Genomic DNA, 26,054 nt, shown 5'->3' on the forward strand with positions numbered 1-26,054 from the left:
ACGTCAGCAAACATTATTAGGAGGGGAAGGAATTAAATGATTGCTTATTTTAATAAGAGCTTAAATGTAGAAAATTATCATTGAGATAATCTGAAAAACAAAACAAAATGGAAGTTAAGGAAAAGGCAAAGATATTAGCGGCAGTGAGGAAATACTCAGTGAAAGAGATGAGGCTTGAGGAAGCTTAAAAAGGAAGTGCAAGGATTTAAGAATGAGATACCACTGGTGGTGGGTAGGGAGAAAGGCCCAAGGAACCAGAAAGTTCATGTGGGTGTACAATATCGATGGTAGTCATGATGTGGAGATGCCAGCATTGGACTGGGGTAAGCACAGTAAGAAGTCTCACAACACCAGGTTAAAGTCCAACAGGTTTATTTGGTAGCAAAAGCCACTAGCTTTCGGGCCTCTGACCCTTCGTCAGGTGAGTGGAGAGTTCTGATCACAAACAGGGGATGTAAAGACATGCTCAGTTTACAGAAAACTGACTAGAATGTGCGTTTTTATAGCTAATCAAGTCTTAAAGGTGCAGACAATACAAGTGGAGATAGCATTAAGCATTGGTTAAAGAGATGTGTATTGTCTCTGGATGCCATCATCTCACATGGGGACACCATCCACCAGGTACACGGTACCTACTCTTGCAACTCGGCCAACGTTGTCTACCTGATACGCTGCAGGAAAGGATGTCCCGAGGCATGGTACATTGGGGAGACCATGCAGACGCTACAACAACAGATGAATGAACACCACTCGACAATCACCTGACAGGAGTGTTCTCTTCCTGTTGGCGAACACTTCAGCAGTCACGGGCTTTCAGCCTCTGATCTCCAGGGAAAGCGTTCTCCAAGGCAGCCTTCACGACACTCATCAGTGCAGAGACCGATAGCCAAGTTCTGCACACGAGGACGGCCTCAACCGGGATCTTGGGTTCACGTCACCCTATTTGTAATCCCCATTACTTGCCTGGGCTTGCAAAATCTCACTTACTGTCCTGTCTGGAGACAATACACATCTCTTTAACCTATGCTTAATGCTATCTCACATTGTCTGCACCTTTAAGACTTGATTTGCTGTAAAAACTTGCATTCTAATCAGTATTCTGTAAACTGAGTGTGCGCCTTTACATCCCCTGTTTGTGATCAGAGCTGTCCACTCACCTGACGAAGGGTCAGAAACCTGAAAGCTAGTGGCTTTTGCTACCAAATAAACCTGCTGGACTTTAACCTGGTGTTGAGACTTCTTATTGGGTATGCAATATCAGCAGGGCTGGAGAAGGGTATTGAAAGAAGATGGGACAAGGCCAGAAAGGAAATTAAACACAAGTATGAGCATTTTAATCTTGAGACAGTGATGGACCAGGGGACAATGAGTGTAAGGGTGATGGATGAGGAGGATTGCTTGCAGATTTGATAAGCTGACATTTATCGAGATCATTCAAGAGAACCAAACTACGGAATCAGTTTGCTTTTGTCCTTCTTAAAAACTAAACAAATAGCCACTTTAACATTTTAAATGCTAACATAACCTCAGGAGCTGGTGGCACAGTGGTCAGCACTGCTACCTCACAGCACCAGGGACCTGGGTACGATTCCCACCTTAGGTCACTGTCTGTGTGGAGTCTGCACGTTCTTTGTGGGTTTCCGTTGGTGCTCCGCTTTCCTCCCACAATCCGAAGGACATGCTGGTTAGGTGCAACGGCCATGCTAAATTCTCCCTCATTGTGCCGGAGTGCAGCGACTGGGGGATTTTCACAGTAACACCGTTGCAGTGTTAACGTGAGCCTACTTGTGACACTAATAAAATGAGCTTAACAGAATTCTAACACGCAAATTGCAAAAAAAAGGTTTTGCAAAGTTAGGAACGACACCCCTCAAAGTCCTACATGAACCAAGTTATGGTCCAAAATTGGTGACTGGCAAAGCAAAAACCAGGACAAGTGGCTTTTGTGTGCTGTAGAGTCTCAGAAGAATTACAGGAATTAAACACTGAACCAATGTGATAGGAACTAGTTAAAATAATAGTGCAAACATTATAGGATGGGAGAATTCAATTATTGCAAATACGTCATTCTAATTGTTAGCAAATGGTTGAAAAATTAAACTGTATGTTTAAGCTAATCATTTTAATATGCTCTATGCTCAACAATTAAAATATTTCTAAGCAGAATGAAAAATATACAATCACTGCTGAATAGGGTTTTGTTTCCCTGCTCCCACTAAGTGATGAACCCATTAGTGCCATTATGTGCTAAAACTTAATTGAAGATTGGGAGCTTACAATTTTATTACTAGAATTACCAACACTTCAGAATGTTGTAGTATAATTTCAGCCAGATCCAAGTTACAGCAGAAATTGTGGGACCCACAGCGTTTGATTTGTCACGTGTTGGTATATGGTGAAAAGTATGGTTTTCTGTGTGCTATATAGACAAAACACACTGTTCATAGAGTATAGAGGGGAGAAGGAAAGGAGGGGGTGCAGAGTGTAGCATTACAGTCATAGCTAGGGCGTAGAGAAGATCAGCTTAAGGTAGATCCATTCAAAAATCTGATGGCAGCAGGGAAGAAGCTGTTCTTGAGTCAGCTGGCACATGACATCAGACTTTTGTATCTTCTTCCTGACAAATGGTGATGAAAGCGTGTACGTCCGGGATGCGTGGGATCCTTAATTATGCTGGCTGCTTTCTCAAGACAGCAGGAAGTATAGACAGAGTCAATGGGCAGGAGGCTGGTTTGTAGACAGGAGTTGGCCTTCGCCCTAACCTTCTCTCTCCACAGATGCGGCCTGAACCGAGTGATTCTAGCATTTTCTGGTTTCATTTGAGATTTGCAGCATCTGCAATATGGGGACCATTTCTCATGCGGAACAGACGACTAACATACCCGACCTCCTTCATCCTTCAGAACTTTCACAGCCATTTCCACATTAGCTCCAGATGTTTTGACATTATTCATACCTTAATAAGCCAGTCTCATTCTCGCCGCCAAATGAACCTCGAATACATTGCCACTTCGATCTTGAATGAAGCGAGTGACATTTTACACTAATTTGAGCAATGCAAAGAGACAGCATTTTGATCTACAGAACATTGAGGAAAGCATTGGTGGTTATGGGTCTTTAGCTGACAGTGGGAGCTATTTGAGGTGATAAATTAAGTACATCCCACAGGAAATGTATTAAACATGAAAGCATTTTAAACCAGAGTGCAATTTTGCTTATGGTGCACTTGTCCTGTTGCACTTTGCATAGCCGGAGAAAGCATTGCAGTAATCACTGGCTGGAATCTGTGGTAAAACAATTCAAGTTGTACGAATGCTTAATCAGTTCCTAAAAGGAGGCAGAGAAAGAAAGATTTCCATTTTCAGAAGCTCAGCAGAAGTTGAAAACAGTAATCTCTCTCCTGGGAAAACAGGTGCTTACCTGCTGTAACAAGTATTATCACAAACCATTAAAAACAAAAGCCTCTGCAGAGATCAACAACAATTTGTGTGATCTCCCAAGAAATTATTTATCTCAGATTCCACAGACATCAACATGCTCGCCTATTTTTTGCCTCGTGTGTACTTTTTAATGTGGGTTCAATTAAAATCTCACAGCTGTGCTGCAACTCTGGGCTCAGGTTTCCGGAGCTCAGTATGGATGTACCTCAATGGTATTAGGATGACACTAATTGTACTCACCTGGAATTAGAGTGATTGATTGCATTAGCTGTGTAATTTCCTGCCTCTCTCACTCCCTCAAGACACCATTAGTCTCTGTACTTCCTGAAGTTTCTCATCATTCCAAATTCCCCATCCCAGCATGCAGTTTAAGGGTTCAGGCATCTTATTCTCTTTCCCTTTGTCATCCTGTCAAGGCGCTGAGATTCTCCCCCAGCTTCTAAAACTCTACCAGGCTCACGGTATCAGAGAACAGTTCTGAGATCATGCCAGCTCAACACTCGTCACAAGTCCCATCAACCTGAACACAAGCCAAAGCTCGGAGCTGCTGCGGCAAATTCAAGAGGTCCTTTTTAGCTTGCCTGGACTTCCACGTGCAGGAGGGAAGAAAGGATTCTACCTGGATAAATCCATGATGTGGACGTGCTGGCATTGAACTGGGGTGGGCACGGTAAGAAGTCTCAACACCAGGTGACTCACCTGATGAAGGAGCAGTGCTCCAAAAGCTCATGATTCTAATAAACCTGTTGGACTTTAACCTGGTGTTGAGGGACTTCTTATCTTAAATCAGTCTCAAGAGTTGCAACAGTACAATTTGCCACAAAGTCCAATTTAAGTCTTGAAGTTGCATCAGATTTAAACAATGTGAATATACACAGTCGAAAGCCAATTACTTTCAGTAGACCGTGAGAATTCTGCCAGTGGAATTCCATAAGATAGGGAGGGGGGTGGAAGTGGAATCTCCAGTTTTCAGGTGAATCCTGCCCTTAATGCGCAACAGCTAATGGTGTAAACAAACAACAAAGAGGAACGAAGTACAGTACAGGAACAGGCCCTTGACCTTCCAAGCCTGTGCCGATTATGATGCCCGAACTAAACTTTAAAAAACCTTCTGCCCTTACTCAGTCTGTATCCCTCTATTCCCTCCTTATTCACAGCTCCATCCAGATGCCTCAAACATTGCTAATGCACCTGCTTCCACCACCCCCTCTGACAGCATGTTCCAGGCACCCACCTGTCTCCCTTAAACTTTGTCCCTTTCAAACAGGGTCATCAGAAATCAGCATAAAAATGTTTGTATCAATGTCTGAGAAATTAAACCGATAAACACTGGATAAAAAGCAAATTACTGCCATGCTGGAACCAAAAGAGAAAATGCTGGAAAATCTCAGCAGGTCTGCCAGCATCTGTAAGGAGAGAAAAGAGTTTTGATAAAGGGTCATCTGGACTCAAAACATCAGTTCTTTTCCTCTCCTTACAGATGCTGCCAGACCTGCTGAGATTTTCCAGCACTTTCTCTTTTGGTAAAGCAATAACACTCTGATACTATTTCTGGTATTCCGATAGAACGCACAGTTACGATTTGAAAACCAGAAGCACAGGATTGTACTTACGGTCTGAATTCAGCTTAAATTTTTAAATCATTGTATTACACTGCAACTGATGCAACTTCAGAACTTAAATTGTACTGCTGAGACTCTTAGGACTAATTTAAGTGAAAACCTGGATATATCCATGATAAGAAGTCTGACAACACCAGGTTAAAGTCCAACAGGTTTATTTGGAATCACAAGCTTTTGGAGTACTGCTCCTTCGTCAGGTGAGTCACCTGGTGTTAGGAGATTTCTTATCGCGTCCACCTCAGTCCAACGCCGGCATCTCCACATCATGGATTTATCCAAGTAGTCTCTTTTCTTGCCTCCGCATGTGAGCTTTTGTCCATTACCTGTATCATAGGATTGGCAATAAAAATCCTAATGTGTGCCACATTTAAAATTGTTTTCAGTAGCCGTGCTATTACAGGTTCTCTATTGTGCGCGCACAGACAAGAAAGCAAGTGTCCCTATTGTGAAATGAAGTGGTAAAGCACTGGACGTATCACTTCCAAACTCAGTGTTAGGAAACTGTTATCCCACCAGGTTATATAGCACAGACAGCTAAGATATCAATGCTCTCACCTCACTAAACCATTAGGAAGCAATTCTAAATGAAAACCAGGCAACATGGCATTTTTCTCCCTTGCCACCAAGTGTGGGTGGAATTTGCGACTTGGATGCGGCATTTCATCAAGCAGAAACATTACCCCAAGCTTTAAACCTGCAGGGGAGGTGATGGCCTAGTGGTATTATCACTTGACTGTTCATCCAAAAACTCAGCTATTGTTCTGGGGATCTGGGTTCAAATCCCACCAAGGCTGATTGTGGAATTTGAATTTTTATTTTTAAAAAATCTGGGATTAAGAATCTACTGATGACCATGAAATCATTTCTGATTGTTGGAAAAACCCATCTGGTTCATTAATGTCTTTTAGAGAAGGAAATCTGCCATCCTTACCTGGTCTGGCCTACATGTGTTTCCAGAGACACAGCAATGTGGTTGACTCTCAACTACCCTCAGGCAACAAGGGACAGACAATAAATGCTGGCCAGTCAACGACACCCATGTCCCACAGATGAATGAAAAAGCACTGTGACGCCAACAGAGACAATTCGGACAACATTTAAGTTGATCTGTTTCGGGGTTTCACGTTGGTTATGTTTACAACTTTGTGAGAAGGTCTTCAGCAATTTATTACAATCGCAAATTTAAAAATCAAGAAGAAAACTGGTTTTACTCCCCAACAAGTCTCAGTGAGAATCAAAGAAAAGCGCTGCATACAATTTTTTTCCTGATATACTTGGTAGAACTCACAACAAAAGTCTCTTTTATTGTGGATAACAAACGTGCATTACAAAATTATTCTGAGGTGACTGCAGGTATAATAATCCTTCACTGGTGCAAGACATTACCGCAGGAGGGCGGAAGTCGTGGGACTTGATTCTAATCCACACACCCAGCATCCTTCCTTAAACTGCAAATGGGTTAAAGAGCTGATCAAGATAAACCTTCCGATGGCACGTGTACCCAATTTGTCCTTTCACAGAATGACAGAACATCTGTTCTCAACTGCAGGAGCACAGTTTATAAATCCTGTACCATTTCTGAATGCATTGCAGAAATACTACAGTAAATTTCCTGTTTCATAGATACACAGATCCCAAGTACCTATTGCTAATTTAAGGCAAAAAAATCTAGCACCTTATTAATCAAGAGGAACAGGTAGAAGGAATTCAGTGAAAGGTATAAAAGACTAGTTTCTGATATATTCTTACTATGTGCTACAAGTGTAAACAGGGAAGAAACCAGTTTGGAATTGGGGAAGTTGGATGGAAAGACTTTAAATTTAAATTGCACTTTCAAGATACCCATTAAATATATAGTGAACACTGACTTTGTAGGACAGATCTAACTGAATTTTAATAGATTGCATCGGATGCTACAGAAATCTAGTATAGATAGAATCCCAGTGCAGAAGAGGCCATTCAGCCCTTTGAACCTATACTGACAACAACCCCATCCAGGCCTATCCCTGTAACACCATGTATTTACTCTGCTGGACCCCCTGACACTAAGCGCAATTTATCATGGCCAATCAACCAAACCCACACACCTTTGGACTGTGGAACAAAACCAGAGCACCCAGAGGAAACCCACGCAAACAAGGGAGAACGTGCAAACTCCACACAGACAGTGAACCAAAGCCAGACTTGAACTTGTCTCCCCGGCGCTGAGGCAGTAGCGTTAACCACTGTGCCACCCGAGATTCTAAAAAATAACTGGTGCTCAAGGTAATAAAAGGATTTTCTATGTTTTATGTTTAAATATTAAGGAAGGTAAAGCATTTTGGTATTGTTCACTTTATACAAACAGGAAATATGGCTATTATTCAATGAATTGAAATGGCCCCAAGTAACCCCTAAAGACCCATTAAATAAAATGCAGGAAGTGTCTTAACACTTGCAAACAACTAAATATAAAGTAATGTTACATCAATTAAACAGGATGTAATAGATTCAAAGCGCCAGCGCACAACCTTCAAACCAGTCTTCAAAGGATTACTTGCTTCAGAAATCAAGAAAACCTTAGAGGAAAGGGTTAAAAGATTGACAATTATACAAGACCAGAGCAAAGACCAAGTAGTTCATGATGTGAATAATATTCTCAGTGGGAACATACTCCTTCATCCCCCTGAAGTCACAATTTCAGCAGCACTTTAATTGCAATGAACTTGTACTTGACTAGGAAGTGATGGGGATAATGAACTACAACTTGGAACTATTCAATTATACACATACCATTTGTGTACAACACTCTTGTGATTTGCACTGTCCATTCACAGAACTGTAAAAGCATTGCCCATATCCTGCCACTTATTTGGCTTCCATTTCAATAATTAGTACACACCCAAAGATCTGAAGGGGGATGCAGCTCTGACTTATTTTACGTACTACATCTCAGTATATTAATACCGTGCAAAGTGCCTTTTTTTTCTGTAGGGACAGAAGAATAAAATTTATCTATTGGAGAAAATGTTAACTCAAAAGAAGATAGTGAAAAGGGGCTCATTGTGGAAAGGTTTACTTTTTGGCTGATTAAAAGTCTGAGGAGTGGCAGGTGTGGTTAGTAAAACAGCTTCGTCAGTATGGGGACACTGATGGGCTGGCAGTGGAGGTGGGGAGGGAAGTTGATAGAACTGTCTAAATTTTGATGCAGAGGTTTGACTCGTACTGCATTTTGTTCAGCTGAATAAACTGAACATTTTTTTCAGTTATATTGGTTAAGTGGCTATTTAGGCACTCAAAACTGAGCAGAATTAATATTTATTACCATACTTATTAATATTACTTAATACAGATATCACCAGGGGAAATATTGTAATATTAATACTGCTTAGTATTAATTAATACTGAGCGGTGCCATTATAATATTTCCTCCAGTGAAGCAGCACAGTGGCTAGCATTGCTGCCTCACAGCACCACAGACCCAGGTTCAATTCCCGGCTTGGGTCACCATCTGTGCAGAGTTTGCACGTTCTCTCCGTTTCTGCATGGCTTTCCTCTGGTTTCCTCCCACTGTCCGAAAGACATACTGGTTAGGTACAACGGCCGTGCTAAATTCTCCCTCGGTGTACCCAAAAAAAAAGGCACTGGAGTGTGGCGACTACGGGATTTTCAAAGTAACTTCAAATGCAAGTCTAGTTGTGACAATAATAACTAAAATAAAGTGCACTCCAGCAGACAAAACTAGACTTTGCGAAAATGCTCATGGGGAAATTGTGCCCAACCATCATTTCAATTGGGAGCCATTCAATTCTACAAAAATTTGGTTCATTACTTTTTCTCTGATGGACATGTGGTCTCAGTGGCTGCTCACACCAGAATTACCTCTCAAACAATTAAAAAAAAACTTTTAAAAAAGTTACCAAGGAAATAACCAACAACATTAAACACAGTTTAACTGTAACAATTCTGAATGAAACAGTCCCAGTGTTCAACATTCAAAGGCTCCAAATGAAAAGTCAAAGCACGCACCTGTTTTTTAAGGCAGATAAATGGAAAAGATAAGTGACAGAATATGACACTGAATTTAGAAATGAGAATACGTCAAGTGGATATGGATTCAAGGGAGTACAAGCTAAATTTCGGACTGATGCAAGGAAATGTAAGCTGTAGTATTTATATAGTCTCTTCAACATGGAAACAAGTTCTAGAGTACATCTTTTACAGAGGTATAATCAGGCCAAAAAAAAATTAACCTATAGAATAGCTTTTCAGAGAAAGTAGTAGAATGAACAACCTGTTTTAACCAACAGTCGGATCTCGAAATTGGAGAAGACGCGAATTACAATTCGGCCAAACAGCCTCTTATCCTTAATCATCTTTTGATCAGTGTTAGCACTGCTGCCTGACAGCACCAGTGACCTGGGTTTGATTCCCAGCTTGGGGCACTGTGTGTGGAGTCTACACATTCTCCCCATGTCTGTGTGGGTTTCCTCCCAAGTCTAAAAGATGTGCTGGTTAGCTGCATTGGCCATGCTAAATTTTCCTCAGTGTACCCGTTCAGAGTGGCAACTAGGGGATTTTCACAGTAACTTCACTGCAGCGTTAATGTAAGCTTCTTTGTGACACTAATAAATAAGCTTTGAAAAATACTTTATTTTCCCCTTTCAAAGGCGAAATGCTTAGCTTTATCAGTGTTCATTTTGTAGACCACAGTAGCTGCAATTAAAGGAATGAGTGATAATATGGTTTTTAGCACTTGTCACCAGTCTCCTGGGTGTGAACTCAGACTGATGAAATGGAAGTCTCCTCTTTCTGCCTGTTTCCACAGTGCTGAATTTGAGTAGCGTTAATTGAGTTCCTAATGAGTACAAACCAGCAGAACAAAAATCCTAAACCATCAGCAATTTGGCAATCACATTTGGGCAGCTGATAAACAAGGGAACTTTTTAAAAAAAATAAAAATGGCTCCGAGGACTTAACGTGCTGTTGGTGCAGAAAGATTTACTCAGTTGAGTCTTGCCATACAGTGCCATTGGAATGCTTAGTGTCAGCAGTGGGTGCTAAAAGTGTTAAAATACTCTATTCCTAGCATTGACAACAAAATACAATATTCATAAAGTGAAAGCAAAAGAAAATAAGAGTACATTATTTCAGTTCAAGGTTATATTAATGCAAATGATCCATGGCAGATTGATGTATTCTTTGAACATGAGCATTGTAAATCTCTGGAGTCTGTGCAAAGTTTACATTCATAACTGGAATCTGGACAGCATAGTGGTTATAGCACTGTTGCCGCAAAGCACCAAGGAGCCAGGTTCAATTCTGGAAGATTCTCCCTGTATCTGCATGGGTTTCCTCTGGATGTTCCAGTTTCCTCCCACAGTCCAAAGATGTGCAGGTTAGGTTGATTGGCCGTGCTGAATTGTCCTCAAGCGTCAGGGTGATTAGTAGGATAAATACATGGGGGCTATGGGGATAGGGCCTGGGTGGGATTTGTTGTTGGTGCCGGCTCAATGGGCTGAATGGCCTCCTTCTGTACTGTAAGGATTCCATGGTTCTCATCTCCTTTTCATATAATGCACAGTTCACCACTACTTTCCCGCTCCAGATCTCTCTCAGGCTGTTGGCATACCTCCCTGCAAACCCCTGATTTCTTCCAACTTTTTACTTATTTTCAATAGCTTGGTTAGAACTCAAATCAGAAAAGCACTTTTGGTTTTCTTTTCAACTGATTTTTATTTCCTAAATTGGATGAAATCCCAACACAAGAATTACGAAAATACCTGCAGTTTGCAAAAATATTAATGCTGTTATTTATATATTCATAGAATCCCCTCAGTGCAGGTTGTCACCATTTGGCCCATCGAGTCTGCACCGGCCACAACCCAAACCAGGTCCTATCCCCATAACCCGATGCATTTATCCTACTTAATCCCCCTGAAACTCAGGGACAATTTAGCACGGCCAATCCACCTAACCTGCACACCCTTGTGGGAGGAAACTGGAGCACCAGGAGTAAACCCATACAGACACGGAGAGAAAGTGCAAGCTCCACACAGACAGTGACCCAAGCTGGGAATCGAACCTGGGTCCCTGGCACTGTGGGACAGCAGTGCTAACCACTGTGCTGCCCAACGCCATGTCAAAGACAGGCAACGTTTGTGAACTTAGGTGGGCATCCATATTGCTATCATGCCTCCCAAAAGATTACAGATGTGCAAATGGAGAGCTTCTCCCTCTAGGTAAGGATTCAGATCTATAGCTACTACTGGAAACCAGAACTTCTAGGGATACTCTACCTGCTTCAAAACAATCAGTGCATGCTCAGTTATTGCTGGTGATTCCAGTGATGATGAAGAACAGGGAGGCTGAAGGTGGCAAAGACTCATTCCAGAAGCTGACAATAAGCAAAGAAACAATTGTTGTAGGGATTTCTGTTATCTGAAGATAACATTGGTGGACCTATACCATCCAAACCAAGCTAAAGTGGTTTTGCAAGCTAATGCCATTTTTGGTGAAGACCTTACTCAGGGAACACAGGTTAGTTGTATCCCGCTGTTGGTTGGGGACCTGGTTAGCTCTTAGGAAAAAAGAACTGAAATCCTTCATGAGGGAGACAGAGAGAGATCTGAAGGACCTCTGCATCTGAGATTGATGACTTCTATGTGGAATGGATTGCTGAGGCAATTCATAAAATCTGCCCTGGTTATGCCTGGCATCTAACGTGAAATGTATCAATCAACTATAATCGTCCTGTTAATTTAAGTTTTAACATAAATTGATTCTGGGCAGTGTTCAGACAGGTTGACATTTAGTGTTTGCTTTGACTATTGCAAAAGTAAAAACAAAAATCATTTTAACCTGTGACTCCACAAATAAGTAGGATTTTGGATGTTCGCTTTTAAATGTTACTGGACTCTAAGGGAGATCATAACATGTCAAAAGTGCCTTGCTGACTGCATCGAGGCATCCTGTGGTCATGAAAGACAGATCTAAACGCGAGGCTCTCTTTTTAACTTAAATGGTACTTGAGCATTTCTAACAATTATAATAAACATTACAGTGGCTGATAGAACAGCAACCTCCCTGACTTCCAGCTGCTCTCAGCTGGGTCCTTACTGTATGCAAGGCATTAAGAGATGTCCCGCTAAGTGCGGCCTCCGACAGCAATGTTACGGAGCGACAAGACTGAGGAGAGATAGCACTTATTCAAGACTGAGGAGAGATGGCACTTATTCACCCACTTAGCTGCGAGCAGTAGCTCTGATGATTAAGGAGGAAGGTCAATGATGTGTATTATTACTACGGAAATAGAAAATACAGTACTTTTGGGTGACAGAAAGAGTGGCGAAAGGGCAAGTGGCGGTATGAAAAGTAGAAGGAACTCAAAGCAAGTTAAGTTTCATGCAAAGAGCTTAAATTAATCCTTGAAGATAAATGAAGTGGCACGACACAATGCTGCTGACAGTTTTATATCCAAAGATGCTCCCATGACCTCCACAATTAATTCCTGCTGGATTCCTGTGTTCTTGGGGCAAGCCAAGACAGCTCTAATCCATAGTGAAAGAAATTAAACATCTTGGTGAAATCCACAATGCAGTTCAGAGAGAAAAAAAATCACTCTGTGCCATTTAAAAACTTGCCAATATACAATTATGGTCCATAGTTGTTTTTCCTGAACAAAAATAAACTTGGCCATTTGCAGCTCACTCGGAATCATCACGCTATGGGCTTGCATTCCATTGTGGTCATTAGCATTTCTCCAAAGCTAAAAATGCCCAAGCTTCAAATAACAAGCCAAGTACTTTCCAGTTTATGGCAGAGTTTACAAACAGATTCCCTTCTCACCCTCCTCTTCTTCTCAGAGGCAACAAAGCTACGTGGAATTGGAAACCAGGATGCTATTTTCCTGAAGCCGCCACTTTATCTACGGAACTGCTGACCCGAGACAGAGGAAATCTGAACTTTATTTTTTTGCTGGGGCCTGGACGTGGCACTTCTGATCTGCTGACCTGAACTCACTCAGTGGGAAAGTTACAGCTGCTTTCCCATTCTGGTTTAAGAAGCAGGATAGCGTCCAGGGCCCAGTGGCAGATCTGAACCACACATAGCTCAAACGGCAATAGAGCATTTCCAAATGTGAGAACGAGTGCAAGTGAGTGAAAACCAATGCAAATAATTGGTGCCCGAGCAAAATACCAAAAGGTACACCATTTATTCCTTCTTTCAGTGTGACGACTAATGTTTCAGCTCATTTCAGCATCATTCATGCACCCTAAGTGCAAGACATAAAATTGCGGACGTTTTCAATAGGACTGACAGCAGCAAATGCATTCAAGAGAAATTGAAAATACAATGCCAGTCTCAAGTGGGAATACATGGAAATAAAAATAAAAGGTTCAGCAAATTGCAAAGGAGCACCTGAAAAGTTACTTGCTGCCACCACCCAAGTTTCCCTCCACCCCCTCCCCCCTGCCACTACAGCCAAAAATACAATAGGAGCTTTGACGGGTACCTGAACAAGTGAAACATTTGGAACACCAGCTACAAGGTTCTGAACCTGAGGGAAGGCCATTATTATAGAATCCCCACAGTGCAGGGGGCGGCCGTCAAGTCTACAGCAACTCTCCGACAGAGCATCCCACCCAGGTCCTATCTCCATAACCACATATTTACCCCACTAATCTCCCTTACCTACTCATCTTGAGACACTAAAGGACAATTGAGCCTGGTCAATACACTGAACTCTTGCGTCTTTGGCCCGTGGGAGGAAACCTGAGCACCTGGAGGAAACCTGCACACAGACACGGGGAGAACGTGTAAACGCCACACACACAGGAAACAAAGACCGGAACTGAGGTGCTGTGAGGCAGCAGCGATAACCACTGTGCCACCCTGCAGTTATGGGTGTAATTGTGTTTGGATGGGTGAATTGATAGACAACTGCAATTAAAATCTGGGTGCACTGCATCTCATTTTTCACTCAAAATTCATGTATGCACTCTCTGGGTACATACACAGAAAGTTGTAGGCCTACTTATTTAAGTTTATTAGTGTCACAAATGGGCTTACATTAACACTGCAATGAAGTTACTTTGACAATCCCCTAGCCACCACTCTCCTATGCCTGTTTGGGTACACAGAGAATTTAGCATGGCCAATTTATTTAACCAGCATGTCATTGGACCATGGGAAGACAGACAGACAATAACAGCACAGGATCAGACCCTTCGGCCCTCCAAGCCTGCACTGACCATACTGCTCAAACGAACTAAAACCCCCTACCCTTCCACGGACCATACCACTCTAAAGAAGAAAGAAAAACTGGAGCATCTGGAGGAAACACGGGGGGAATGTGTGAACTCCGCACATAGTGACCCAAGCTGGGAATCGAACCCAGGTCACTGGTGCTGTGTGGCAGCAGTGCTAACCACTGTGCCACCCTATCAGTTAAGCTAAATTCAGCACAAGTGCCACAATTCTACGTCTACATGGCAGGCATTTAAAACAAAAATCCTATTGAAATAACAAATCATACGTACCACTGTTTCATCACACTTTATAGAAATAGTTCATTTAAGTTATTGTCTATATAACATAGCCACGGTAATGTGCATGTTTGTATGCCATGTACCCATTTAGAGCATTTTGCCCATGGCTGAAAATACTTTTAAAAAGGAAAAATTGTGGTTCATTTACATTGCACAAATTTAATTTAAAAAATAATTTTTTTTCATGTTGCTCAAAGACAAGCTTCCCTTCAGCACAAATGTTTTGAAAAATGGGCTGCATTCCTCAGATACTCTAACAGGGTTGCAGCTTTCATCTGGACCCTCAACGCTGGCAAGACCGGGGAAGATATCTCATTTAACGGGAGAGCAGTGCAACCTAGTTTAGAACAAGGTGTCTGGACACGTTATCTGCTTTTGATGCCATCAGAAACAGATCACAACTGCATCAGGTCTTATAAAATACACACAGCGGCTGGAATAAAGAACTCTGCTTACCGGCTTCCTAGGCAGTCTAATCTGCAAGGGATTTTTTTTTTGTCATAACCAATTGAAAAATGGGGATAGTGTGACCTTTTGTTACTGGAATATTTTAAAATCCAGTCTTTCAAAGCCTCAAGGGCTTGTCTCTCAAGTGATGAAATAATTATCAATCAAATGGAGAATAATTTACAACTGTCAGATGGAACATGATAGTCATTGAAGACAAACTAAAAAGATTTTGAAAGCTGGTGCTGTATGTACTATTAGACGCATCAATTCAAAGAAAAGGCCAGTTTAGTCTAATCTTAGAGCCCACACCCTCCTGGGGAGTACAATCAATACAAATCATTTCAACTCTGATACTGTTTCACGTACTGTTGGATCTTCCTTCCCCCATCCTCTGATTCCCCTGCTCCAAGAAGAACCTTGTTTGAGATTCGGGTATTTCTTTTATTTTGTCATGGCCGTGGCTATGCTGATATAATTGGGTGCGACTCAGCCATCTAAACTGAACCTTCACTCCTCAGCACAAGCAGCTCCCAAAGGCCGAGATCAATCAAGTAAAAAAATTGTGGGGATTTGATAAGAATGGAGAGCTGTGTGGCCAGATACCGCTCTCCCCTCCTCCATACTATCCCCACCCTCCCACCCCACCTGCCATTTTAATCCACACTTAGCCCTCACTATTTCCACCAGGCAAGGAAGGGGTGCATGTAGCATTGCAATGCCAGGCAGCCTTAATCACAGCATGGCATCCAATCATTCCAGCAGCTTTTTAAGGAGCTTGTATCAATGCTGTTTTGGTCTCCAATCAATGAACGTTAGGTTAATCTTAGAATCACAGAATCCTACAGTGCAGAGGCCATGCAGCCCGTTGAGTCTGCACCGACCACAATCCCACGCAGGCCCTATCCCCATAGCCCTATGCATTTACCCTAACTAGTCCTCTGACACTAAAGAAGCAATTCAGGATGGCCAATGCACCTAACCAGCACGTCTTTTAGACTGTGGGGGGAACCGAAGTACCCATAGGAAACCCACGCAGATACAGGGAGAATGTGCAAACTCCACACAGACAGTGACCCAAGCCGGGAATTGAACCCAGATCCCTGGTGCTGTAAGGCAGCAGTACTAACCTCTGTGCCACTCCAGATTTGTCAGTTAGCATGTACAATTTGGCAGCATCCTGCTGTCCAGTACTCAGCAACGTAACACAACAGGCCACCTCTGCTGCATCGTCGCTCTGTCAAGTTGTTGCTTGAGTTGAAAATAGTTAACCATTACCTTCTTCATAAAACTGCATTGGCAGGAATAGCAACCCAAGGCCGATTTTATAAAAACTTCGTTAAGAAGCAGAGAGCAGAATGAAAAATTTAATCCATGCATTTCATCTTCATAGGTGCACCACAATTTGGGACCAGAAATGGCTTTGGACTCTCTCTGCCCACTCCCAACCCTATCAGCAGCAAAGCACAAAGCCGACTGACTGAAAACTGCCTCAAACTTTAAGCAATGTTCTAAAGGAAAAACAAGTCTACATGAACTTGGAAACCCCAAAAGTCAGTCGAAACAAGAAAGCAGACTGATGATAGCCGTTCATCTGAACCGTGCAATATTTGCTCCAGGAAATGTCAAGAACGTGAAGGCATTTGAAAAGAATTTCTTCACCTTTTGGATGATGGCCGCACTACATTACGAGAGACAAAAAACATGATCCTGAAACACAAAGGATTTTTACAAGATAATAAAAAATAGATTGCTGTGTGTGTTATGCTGCTTGTTATGCACTGGTCAGGTCAGGCCAGTCAGCGCTTTGTTGCTGACCCATCTCCTCTTAAAGTCCAGCTCGCAAATCCACAGGGACTCATTAAAGGAAAGAGAAAACAAACATTAAATCTTCACAGTTACTCTGGGAACCAAGCCAAATTATCGGGCCAGATGGATTGCCAAACCCAAAATGCCTTCCACTCAATTCTCATCAAGCTTTCACTTAAGTCTTGTTTGTTTCTTTGGTCTTTTAATGCTCCCTTTTGTTCCCAAAATATGGGCTTTGGTGAACAGAGCTTTTAAGACGTTTTTAAAAAACTGTGACCTTAGCCTGGATCCAGTCAATTCTAACATTTGACTATTTCCAAGGAAGCAGCAGTATTTGAACATACTAGTAAAAACGCAATAACTTGTTTGATTATGTGGAACGTATAAACGGCCAATCGGCCCATTAAATTTTTTAAAGAAATATGCGCAACTATTCACAGGACTCTTACCCCGAAAAGGCTGCCTGAGTAATTTGCGTAGCTAATCTTAACATACTTTTCTAGCACTGCTCAACATCAAGGTTTAAAAATCAATGCAGAAGAGGAACTTCATAGTACAGGGAAAATAAGGACTCGGAGTCACTATAACAGCACATTTCGTTGGCCCGTCATCTTCTAACTTATCAGAAAGTCTATTAGAATGGGAGTTATTTCACATGGAGGCAGCAATCCATTTATAGCTTTTATATGCACACATTCCCTGTGTTGCTGGAGGCTTTTGCAAACCAGATTTAGGAGGCACGGAAACTAAAATTCTATCAAAGTTCGCACACTGGCATAGCAATAATGGCTCACAAAAATAACCTCAATTTTATTGGATGGACACATTCATTCGTCCAGCCTTGGGCTTCTGGCCGAATTAAAAACTTGGATCAAGAGCGGCTCCTTGGAGCGATTCCATATGTTAATGCACACTACGCTGCTGACTGATGCTCTTTGCTGGCAAACAGAACACTTACCTTATGTGCAATGTTGTGGCCTTCGTGCAGCAGACTCAGATGCTGTTTTTTTCTAATAAACAGATGACAATGGCACGAAGGAATGTGGCCCAAACACTTGGCCAGTTTGCAATTTCTCAGGGGATTGCTCCATCCACGAATTCTAAAGCTTTGAAAAAGCGTGTGAACCTATTGGAGGAAGTTGTGGTTTGTTTAAAAAAAGGACATGCTTTCTGGATTCCACTGGGGCACTTCCAAAGGGTTGCTGAGATAATATAAACCTACCAGAGAGGCCAACTATTGCTTTAACCCTTTCATCTGCTTCTCCTCCAAAACAAACGAGCGTTTTGCCCTTACAAACAAGGTCATTCACAGGAAACAGTTGAGTCTTTTGGTACCAAACTCCCACAATAGTCTGCAACGTCAAAGATTGTGAATAACTATTTTGTTCATACTATTCATTTAGGAATAAACTGGACCAATGGGACGGTTCTAGTCTTGATCATTAGACATCAATTGAAACATGAATGCTTACAACTGTCAAACCTTCCAACTTCCCGTTCAGTGAGAAGCAGAGGTGGACTTTCACTTATTATTCCAACATATTCATTTCACTCGAATGATCACAGAATCCCTACAATGCAGAAGACCATACAGCCCATTGAGTCTGCATCGACCACAATCCCACCCAGGCCCTATCCCCATAACATCACACATTTAAACTAGGTACTCCCTCTGACATTAAAAGGGGCAATTTAGCATGGGCAATCCTCCTAACCCAACATCTTTGGGCTGTGGAAAGGAACTGGAGTACCCAGAGGAAACACACGCAGACATGGGGAGAATGTGCAAACTCCACCGAGTCAGTGGCCCAAGTCGGGAATTTAACCCAGGTCCCTGAAGCTGCGAGATAGCAGTGTTAACCACTGTACCACCCCTTGATCTTTTTGAACTACTCATTTTTACAATAAACATTTTTCTTCAAGCTAGGCAGTGGTCTTTCTAAAATAGTGAGGATGCAATATGGATGTTTAAAATATAACATATGGTGCAATTAAAGAACAGTACAAGAGTATAAGATTTTGCAATATTTGTGCAATGTTCCACATGCAACTGAAATGAATCAGTTACTGTGGAAATGTTTCAATGCAGAAACATCTGGATGGAAGGTAGAGCTGGGATGCAAGAACAAAATGGTACAGTAAGAATCAGCATGATTTATTCAATCCCTCCGAGACCCAAAATGCAAGTGGAGCTTAGTAGGCACTGATTACTTAGTAGGGCACCACAGTGGTTAGCACCGCTGCCTCAGTGCCAGGGACCTGGGTTCGATTCTTGGCTTGGGTCACTGTTGCATGTTCTTCCCGCGTCGACATGGATTTCCTCCAGGTGGTCCTGGAGGTTTCCTTCCAGAGTCTGGAAGAGGTGCTGGCTAGGTGCATTGACCTGAACAGATGCTGGAGTGTGGTGATTAGGGGAATTTCACAGTAATTTCATTGCAGTTTTAATGTAAGCCTTACTTGGGACTAATAAATGAACTTTAAAATTTTAGTTGCAGAATGGAAGGAGGAAAATGTTGGAAGTCTTTGGCACAGAAAGGGAGAAAGTTCAGACATAGAATCAAAAAAAAAGAGATCTGTTGACCGTAAACAGAGAGCAGAAAATAAACAAGACTAAATATACTTGAGCACATATTAGTTATCATGGAAGATAAACTCACTGGGAACCTGGCTATCTCTGATTTTACCTTTTTAATGCTCGCTCTGCAAACCTGTTTCCATAGTTCAATCAAAAACCAGCATGAAGGTCTTGCCAAGCTTGATGTTTGAAAAATTGTTTTGACATTTTGTTAAAAAAAAAGGACACTGCTTTGCATTATGCATCCACACACCTCAATATAGGAGATTGAACAAGATTCTTATAGGACAAGAAATAGAAACTGTGCTTCCATTAACCATATAAAAAAAGGGAAAGATGAAGTGCCTCTGACAGGGAAATAATAACTGACAACTTTTCACTGAGGTAAAAGATTAATGTCCTACCCAGTTTGAAATACAGTCATAAAGAAGAACAGAGCACTCTCTATTTGATGTCCAACATATTTTTGACATTTCACAGACCTGAATTGTCAGGTTTCGGCGTAGTGACTTGTATCACAAGAGCCTTTCGGTATACACTGCTCTTCTATTAACCAGCGTGGCTGTTCTACTACTTGACTATAAAAATATCTAAAAGCAAAGCGATGCTAAATCAAGAAGGAGAATGTGCCAGAAAGTCAAGATGTGGCTAAATTTAAAAGGCAGAAATACTAAAAACAAAGCAAAAAGTCAAGCTTGCAAAACAGAACCATCAAGGTCATAAGCATCCACATAATGGACTTAATGACTTTTATATTGAGCCACTATTAACACAAAAGATCCATGCATTTCCTCAAGATCTCAAGGAGGTAATTGTGCTGGAACTACATCAAACCCGTAGAAAGTAATCGCTCAGCACTTTCGGTCATTTCTCAACAGAATTGGCCAAATAATCATGAGATATGACACGTTATGTAATTCACAAAACATACTTACCCATTTAAGTTTGGATCTGAGTGGAATCAAAGTCATTCCACAACTTTAGAGGCAGCACCACAAACACAATGCAGCACGGCGCACATTCAGATGAGGGTTGCTGTGAATTCAGTTGGCAACTGAAGGTACATAACAGGATGGATTTTACCACTGGGGGTGGAATTCTTCCAAGTCCCATGGCAAGAGCAGAGACGGGGAAAGTTTTCCACTGTGGAGACCAACAGGAAATCAAGCGGAATCTTCTGGCCCTCAATATAATTGTGCGCCTGGGGCTTTTGCCCATCTTTTATGATGGGCCAGGCTTAACATTATATCCAAGTACCATGTTTAAAGGGTGTCCAGACTAAAAGACATCTGCAAGGTCATCCACTGGCCCAGCTCCAGAATTTAGTGGCAACTCCCTATGCACCCTCCTGGCCCATGTTGAGATGTGCAGGAATGTATTGTACCAGTCTGATGGGAGAAAGTGGACAAGCAGGATGCCAACACTGCAACTGCACAGGTGGCTGATTCCGGTGGTGGGGGGAACAAGTTGTACGTAGGAGGCTCAGCAACACAACTGCCAGAAGAGGATGAATGATCTTATTCGCTCCATGGCATGTAAACCACAAAGGCTCCAACACATCAGGGTCCAAGGCCAACTGGCAATGACAATTCCCAGTCCAGTGCAGCCATGCTGCGTTGGAGTGACCACTCTGCCTCCATCACCTTTCAGCACACCCGTGACAGTGCATGGAAAGGGATCACAGACTTAGAGAAGGAACCAGCAACCTCCACAAATCACGTGCTTGTCTGAGCCTTCCCCTCATGTGTTGGGTGTGCTCAGCACTCCGGGGGGGGGGGGGAGCTGACCCACAACCGTTCTGCCCAATTCGCATCAGTGATGACCTGCCATGAATGTGGGTTATCTTCCAGGAAGAGGCATGATGAGTTAACCTGCTCCAATCCACATGACATGCAATCTCTTTTGAACACACTATCCTCTGAGCAGAAACAGATCAGACACAACTGAAGAAAGCATGAGAAGACTGGAGGAAAGCACTCATTTCTTAGTTCATAGAATTATGGAATCATAGAACCCCTACAGTGCCGAAGGAGGCCATTCAGCCCGTCAAGGGCACCTCTACCTCCCTTCAGGTGCTTGGTCCCGTCAGGGAGTCAGGCCAGGGCCTTCAAGCACCTAAGAGTAGAAGCAACATCTGGATACCTCTAGGTCATCCACTTAGGACTCAGTGAATGTCCACCCCCACATGTGGCCCCTTCAACTTCATCCTTTGTCACCATAAAGGGAGCAGCTGGCCCACAGGAGGACAGCCGAAGAAAGCCTCTGCCTCTGGTGCTAAGCATTCAAACACCGGCCATTCAAATCTCCTCATTGTTCCATACATAATAGAAAACAAACTTCCTTCAAATTGCAGACCTTACACTGTTGATGGAAATAACCTTTCCAAGCCTTTGAATTTCCTACCAAATAACTGGTTAGTGTGGACTGGCATGGATTTGTGACAGGGACTAGGTGGGGAGAGAAAGAGGCGGAGGTGAATACAAGATGGGATGAAGGCCAAAGTAACCTGTAATTCGCTGCTGAAGTGCTCATTTTCATGCAGTTGCAGCAGCTCCTAACTAATTATTAAAACTCTGCTATTCCTTCTATTGAGAAGCTAACACAGAATGGGTAAATCTTACTTTGGAGAAATACCGATTTTACACTTTTGTTCATTCTACAACTTGGAAATAAAACATAGCGACAAATATAAGCAGCACATGAACCCACACACTACATCCCCTCTATGTTGCTTCATTGCAATGGTGAAACAAAGAAGCTTCTACACATCTTATCCAGGTTTAAGCCGGTTAAAAAAAAAGTTGAAGGTCACTCGGTGTTGAAACACTACTAATAACAATCATCAATAATGACATTTAAAAACATTTTTGATCATTAGTAAGTGACCTCCAGAGAAGTACGCTAAGGAGATTCCCTTCATTGAAGTATATTTGTACAATTTATATCAGAACTCTTGTGGAGACAGGATAAATGTGAACATTTCACATTTAATACTCGCATGAAGAATTGAGAGAATGAATGGAATCTGTTGGGAAATATCTATTGATCCACTGTGTCAAAATAAGTCAACGGTGATTACACCAGACTTTCTAAAGTGTATAAACCCAGTTCAGGAAGCGCTAGACAGATGTTTTGATACCAAACACACAGTAGGTCAGGTAGCATCTGCAAAGAGAATAGATCTTGGCTGTTTAATATTTAATAAAAATATATCTTTTTATACTGGGTCATTGCTTCTCAGCTTTCTCTAACTGAGAGTCACACTCCTCAGATAATCACTGTTAATTCATTACAGTGCTGCACTGATCCCTGGCTGAATTGTCTTTAATTAAATAAAAACCTGCCCACAAATATCACATCACACATTCTGCTCATTCTGAAACAAGGAAAGGTTTTGACATGAAGGACTTTTTGGCAACTCGAGAAAATCAAATGTCTGTTTGAAATTTGTCCACGATATTGAGGCACGTTCCATTGTCCTAGTCAGTGAGAAATCTCAGAACATTTGAAAGTGGACATTCAATTTTACCTTTTTAAGTCTCCCACTTTTAGTTCCTACGAAAACCACAGAGTGATCGTTGTAGACGTAGGATGCCACAGATGTCAAACGGTCCCTATCTTCGGTGAACACGGTAATGCCTTCCACAAGCACAGAGCCCCCAAGGGGTTGGTTTATATCCAATCCACAAAAGTCATCGTCAATTGGGACTGGCTGTAAGGAAGAAAACAGGGTCTCAGGTTGCGATAATTCATTCATGAGGTTCCCACTAAATAGGATACATTGAAGATTTGCTCCCAAATTGATTTTCTGTGAAAAATTGAGAGGAAGATATCCTTCGAGAGGTCAATGAAATGATGCAGTACACCGATGTTACAGTGTGCTGTCTTGTGAAGTGACAGGGCATAACTTCACATTTGAAACACAAGTACTCAATCTCAGCAGCTACTCAATCTCAACAATGCCATCTGGGGATGCAGCAAGCAAATTCCTTGAGAGGAGAAGCAAGTGTCAGATTCATCACAGGCCACTTTTCATACTCAGCCTAGCAAGTCAATTCTGATAAGAGGGCTAAAGACACATTGCGATCGAGAGCATCAGCAGATCTAAGTTTTTTATTGAGATTGCATATTTATATTTGGGAGGTAGCTAACCCCTCAGATCGTTATTATTAACGAGCATTTATTTGAAGTGCTGCTTGCTGGTCTCAAAGTACAAGTACATATGAATTGCATTTCTTAACCAAATATCAGCTAGGATTTGTATCATTGTTCAATTGAAAGCATACTTTAAAAAAAATTATTTTAAAGGATGTGGACACTGCTGGCTGAGCCAGCATTTATTGCCCATCTCTAATTGTCCTTAAGAGGGCAGTTAAGAGTCAACCATGTTGCTGTGGATCCAGAGCCACACATGGGTCAGACAAGGATGGTGGATTCCCTTCCCTCAAGGACATTGGTGAACCAGATGGGTTTTTCGTGACAATCAACAATTTCATGGTCATCTTTAGACTTTTAATTCCAGATTTTTATTGAATTCAATCGTCATAGGCCGTGACGGGATTTGAACCCTGGTACAGAGACTGGGTCTCCTCATTGCTACTCCAGTGAGAATACCACTACATCACCACAGCAGAGAAATCTGGGATTAAATGCAAAAACCCATCTGGTTCATCAAGTCATTGAGGGAAGAAAATCTGCCAATCTTACTTGGTCTCACCTACATGTGACTCCAGACCCACAAATATGGTTGACTTTTAACTGCCCTCTGAAATGGCCTAGTAATCCACTCAGTTCAAGGGCAATAAATGATGGCCTAGCCAGCGACATCCATATTCCCTGGACAAATGAAAAAAAAATACATTTGAACGATTTGTGACACATTCAGCATTGGGCCAATTGCTTACTTTTATTAAACCTGGTGTGTTAATGCAAACTGCTATTTAATACTGGTGCAAAGAAAAGCGATAAGATGATGTACAGGTACAGCATCTCAAAAGCAGCAACTTCAAGACAGAGTCCGTGCCAGATTGCAGATAGCGCCGGTTTTTGGTTTAGGCCAAACCAGATTAGGTTAGGGTCAAGGGTCACTCGGGCCACTCTGAGCAGATTACTGGTCTGCCACACCACCCTGCCAGAGCAGCTTGCAGCCGAACAAGCTGGTAACTTGTTTTAATCATTTAATGATTAAAATTCATGCATGGTAGCTTATAAAATGTCTGATTTTCAGACAGCTGGATTTGACACACTGCACCTGTACATAAATCAAACTTCCTTTTTGATGCTAATACACTCCCTTCTCTCTCCACATAAGCACACACATGCTACCACTTTGGTGCTAAAAAGTCTGGTACATTGGAAAAGATACGATTGCACTGGAGGAAGTGCAGAGGAGATCCACCAGGATGCTGCCTGGGGTGCGAGGTTGCATAGACTTGGGTTATTTTCATTGGAGTACAGAAAACTGAGGGACAACTTGATTGAGATGTACAAGGTTATGAGGGCCATGGACAGAATGGATAAGGAGCAGCTGTTCCCCTGAGTTGAAGGGTCAGTCACAAGGGTATATAGGTTCAAGGGGCAACAGATCTTTTGAGGGATGTAAGCAAAAAACTTTTTACCCAGAGGTGGTGACAGAGTGGAATGTGCTGTCTGGGAGGGTGGTAGAATCAGGTTGCCTCACATCCTTTATAAAGTATCTGGATGAGCACTTGGCACATCGTAACATTCAGGGGTCAAGTGCTGGCAGATGGGATTAAGTGGGAGTTCAGGTGTTTATAATGTGTCAGCATGGACACGATAGGCCAAAGGGCCTCTTCTGTGCCATATGATTCTAGATGACTTACTGTTAAATCTTTGCCAGCTGACTTTGCAATCAGTCACAAAGAGATTACTGGAAGTTCTCCAATTTCTTAAGAGGAAGCTCCTAACCTCAATTTGAATACAAACATGATAAGGCTTCAATGAGATTGAGAATGCACTGTGACATAAGAACATATTTATGTCCTGCCATTCTTTGCCACGGTGCAGTGACAACTCTAGAAAACAATCAAATGACACTCAGATGAAAGATAGCAGCATTAACATTAAAAACAGTTACACACCATTTACTACTAATACATTCACTAAAAATAATCAACAAAAGGTTCTTTTCCATATTCTCTAAGAATTACCACATTTTTCAACCCAAACTTGTACTTCCCTCTTTTCCAAATTACTTCCAATTTTGTTTCTAAAATATGAATCCATTTTTTTTTTCAAAATGATAGATTCTGCTGAACACAGGTTTTTTTTATTTCCCCACCCAGAGGGTGATCGATATCCTCACAAATGCTAAAGAAAATTAACTTTTCACTACTTTTTTTTATGTCCTCTAGTTATCAACCAACCAATGGATATAGTTTTCTTTTCATAACTTTATCCCCAGTATTTTTGGGCCCTTTTCATAGTCTTGACTTTCATCCTAAAGTAAGATGCAGCAAGTCAGTTTCAATTCATTTATTATTTGCATGATATATCTATTTTTAAAACCTAATCCAGATTAACACCATCTGTAGCCTACCTGGCTTAGAAGTGTATTTGAGCACAAAATGTAGGCTAACATTTCAGTGCAATACTGAGGGAAAGCTACACT

The 26,054-nt window shown here is 41.9% G+C and overlaps 1 protein-coding gene across 3 annotated transcripts in view; it reads right to left on the reverse strand.

Moving 5' to 3' along the window:
• The window catches only part of LOC145356986 (plexin-A2-like), a 470,896-nt gene that overhangs the window by 386,665 nt on the left and 58,177 nt on the right, over nucleotides 1-26,054 (reverse strand). For all 3 annotated transcript variants that reach the window (XM_080210014.1, XM_080210012.1, XM_080210013.1), the window contains one exon: nucleotides 22,953-23,135. In XM_080210014.1, coding sequence (XP_080066140.1) covers nucleotides 22,953-23,135 — 183 coding nt within the window. The remainder of the gene's footprint in view (nucleotides 1-22,952; nucleotides 23,136-26,054) is intronic.

The sequence above is a fragment of the Carcharhinus amblyrhynchos genome, chromosome 22 (assembly GCF_965287045.1).
Source record: "Carcharhinus amblyrhynchos chromosome 22, sCarAmb.v2.hapA, whole genome shotgun sequence".
NCBI classification, from domain to species: Eukaryota; Metazoa; Chordata; class Chondrichthyes; order Carcharhiniformes; family Carcharhinidae; genus Carcharhinus; species Carcharhinus amblyrhynchos.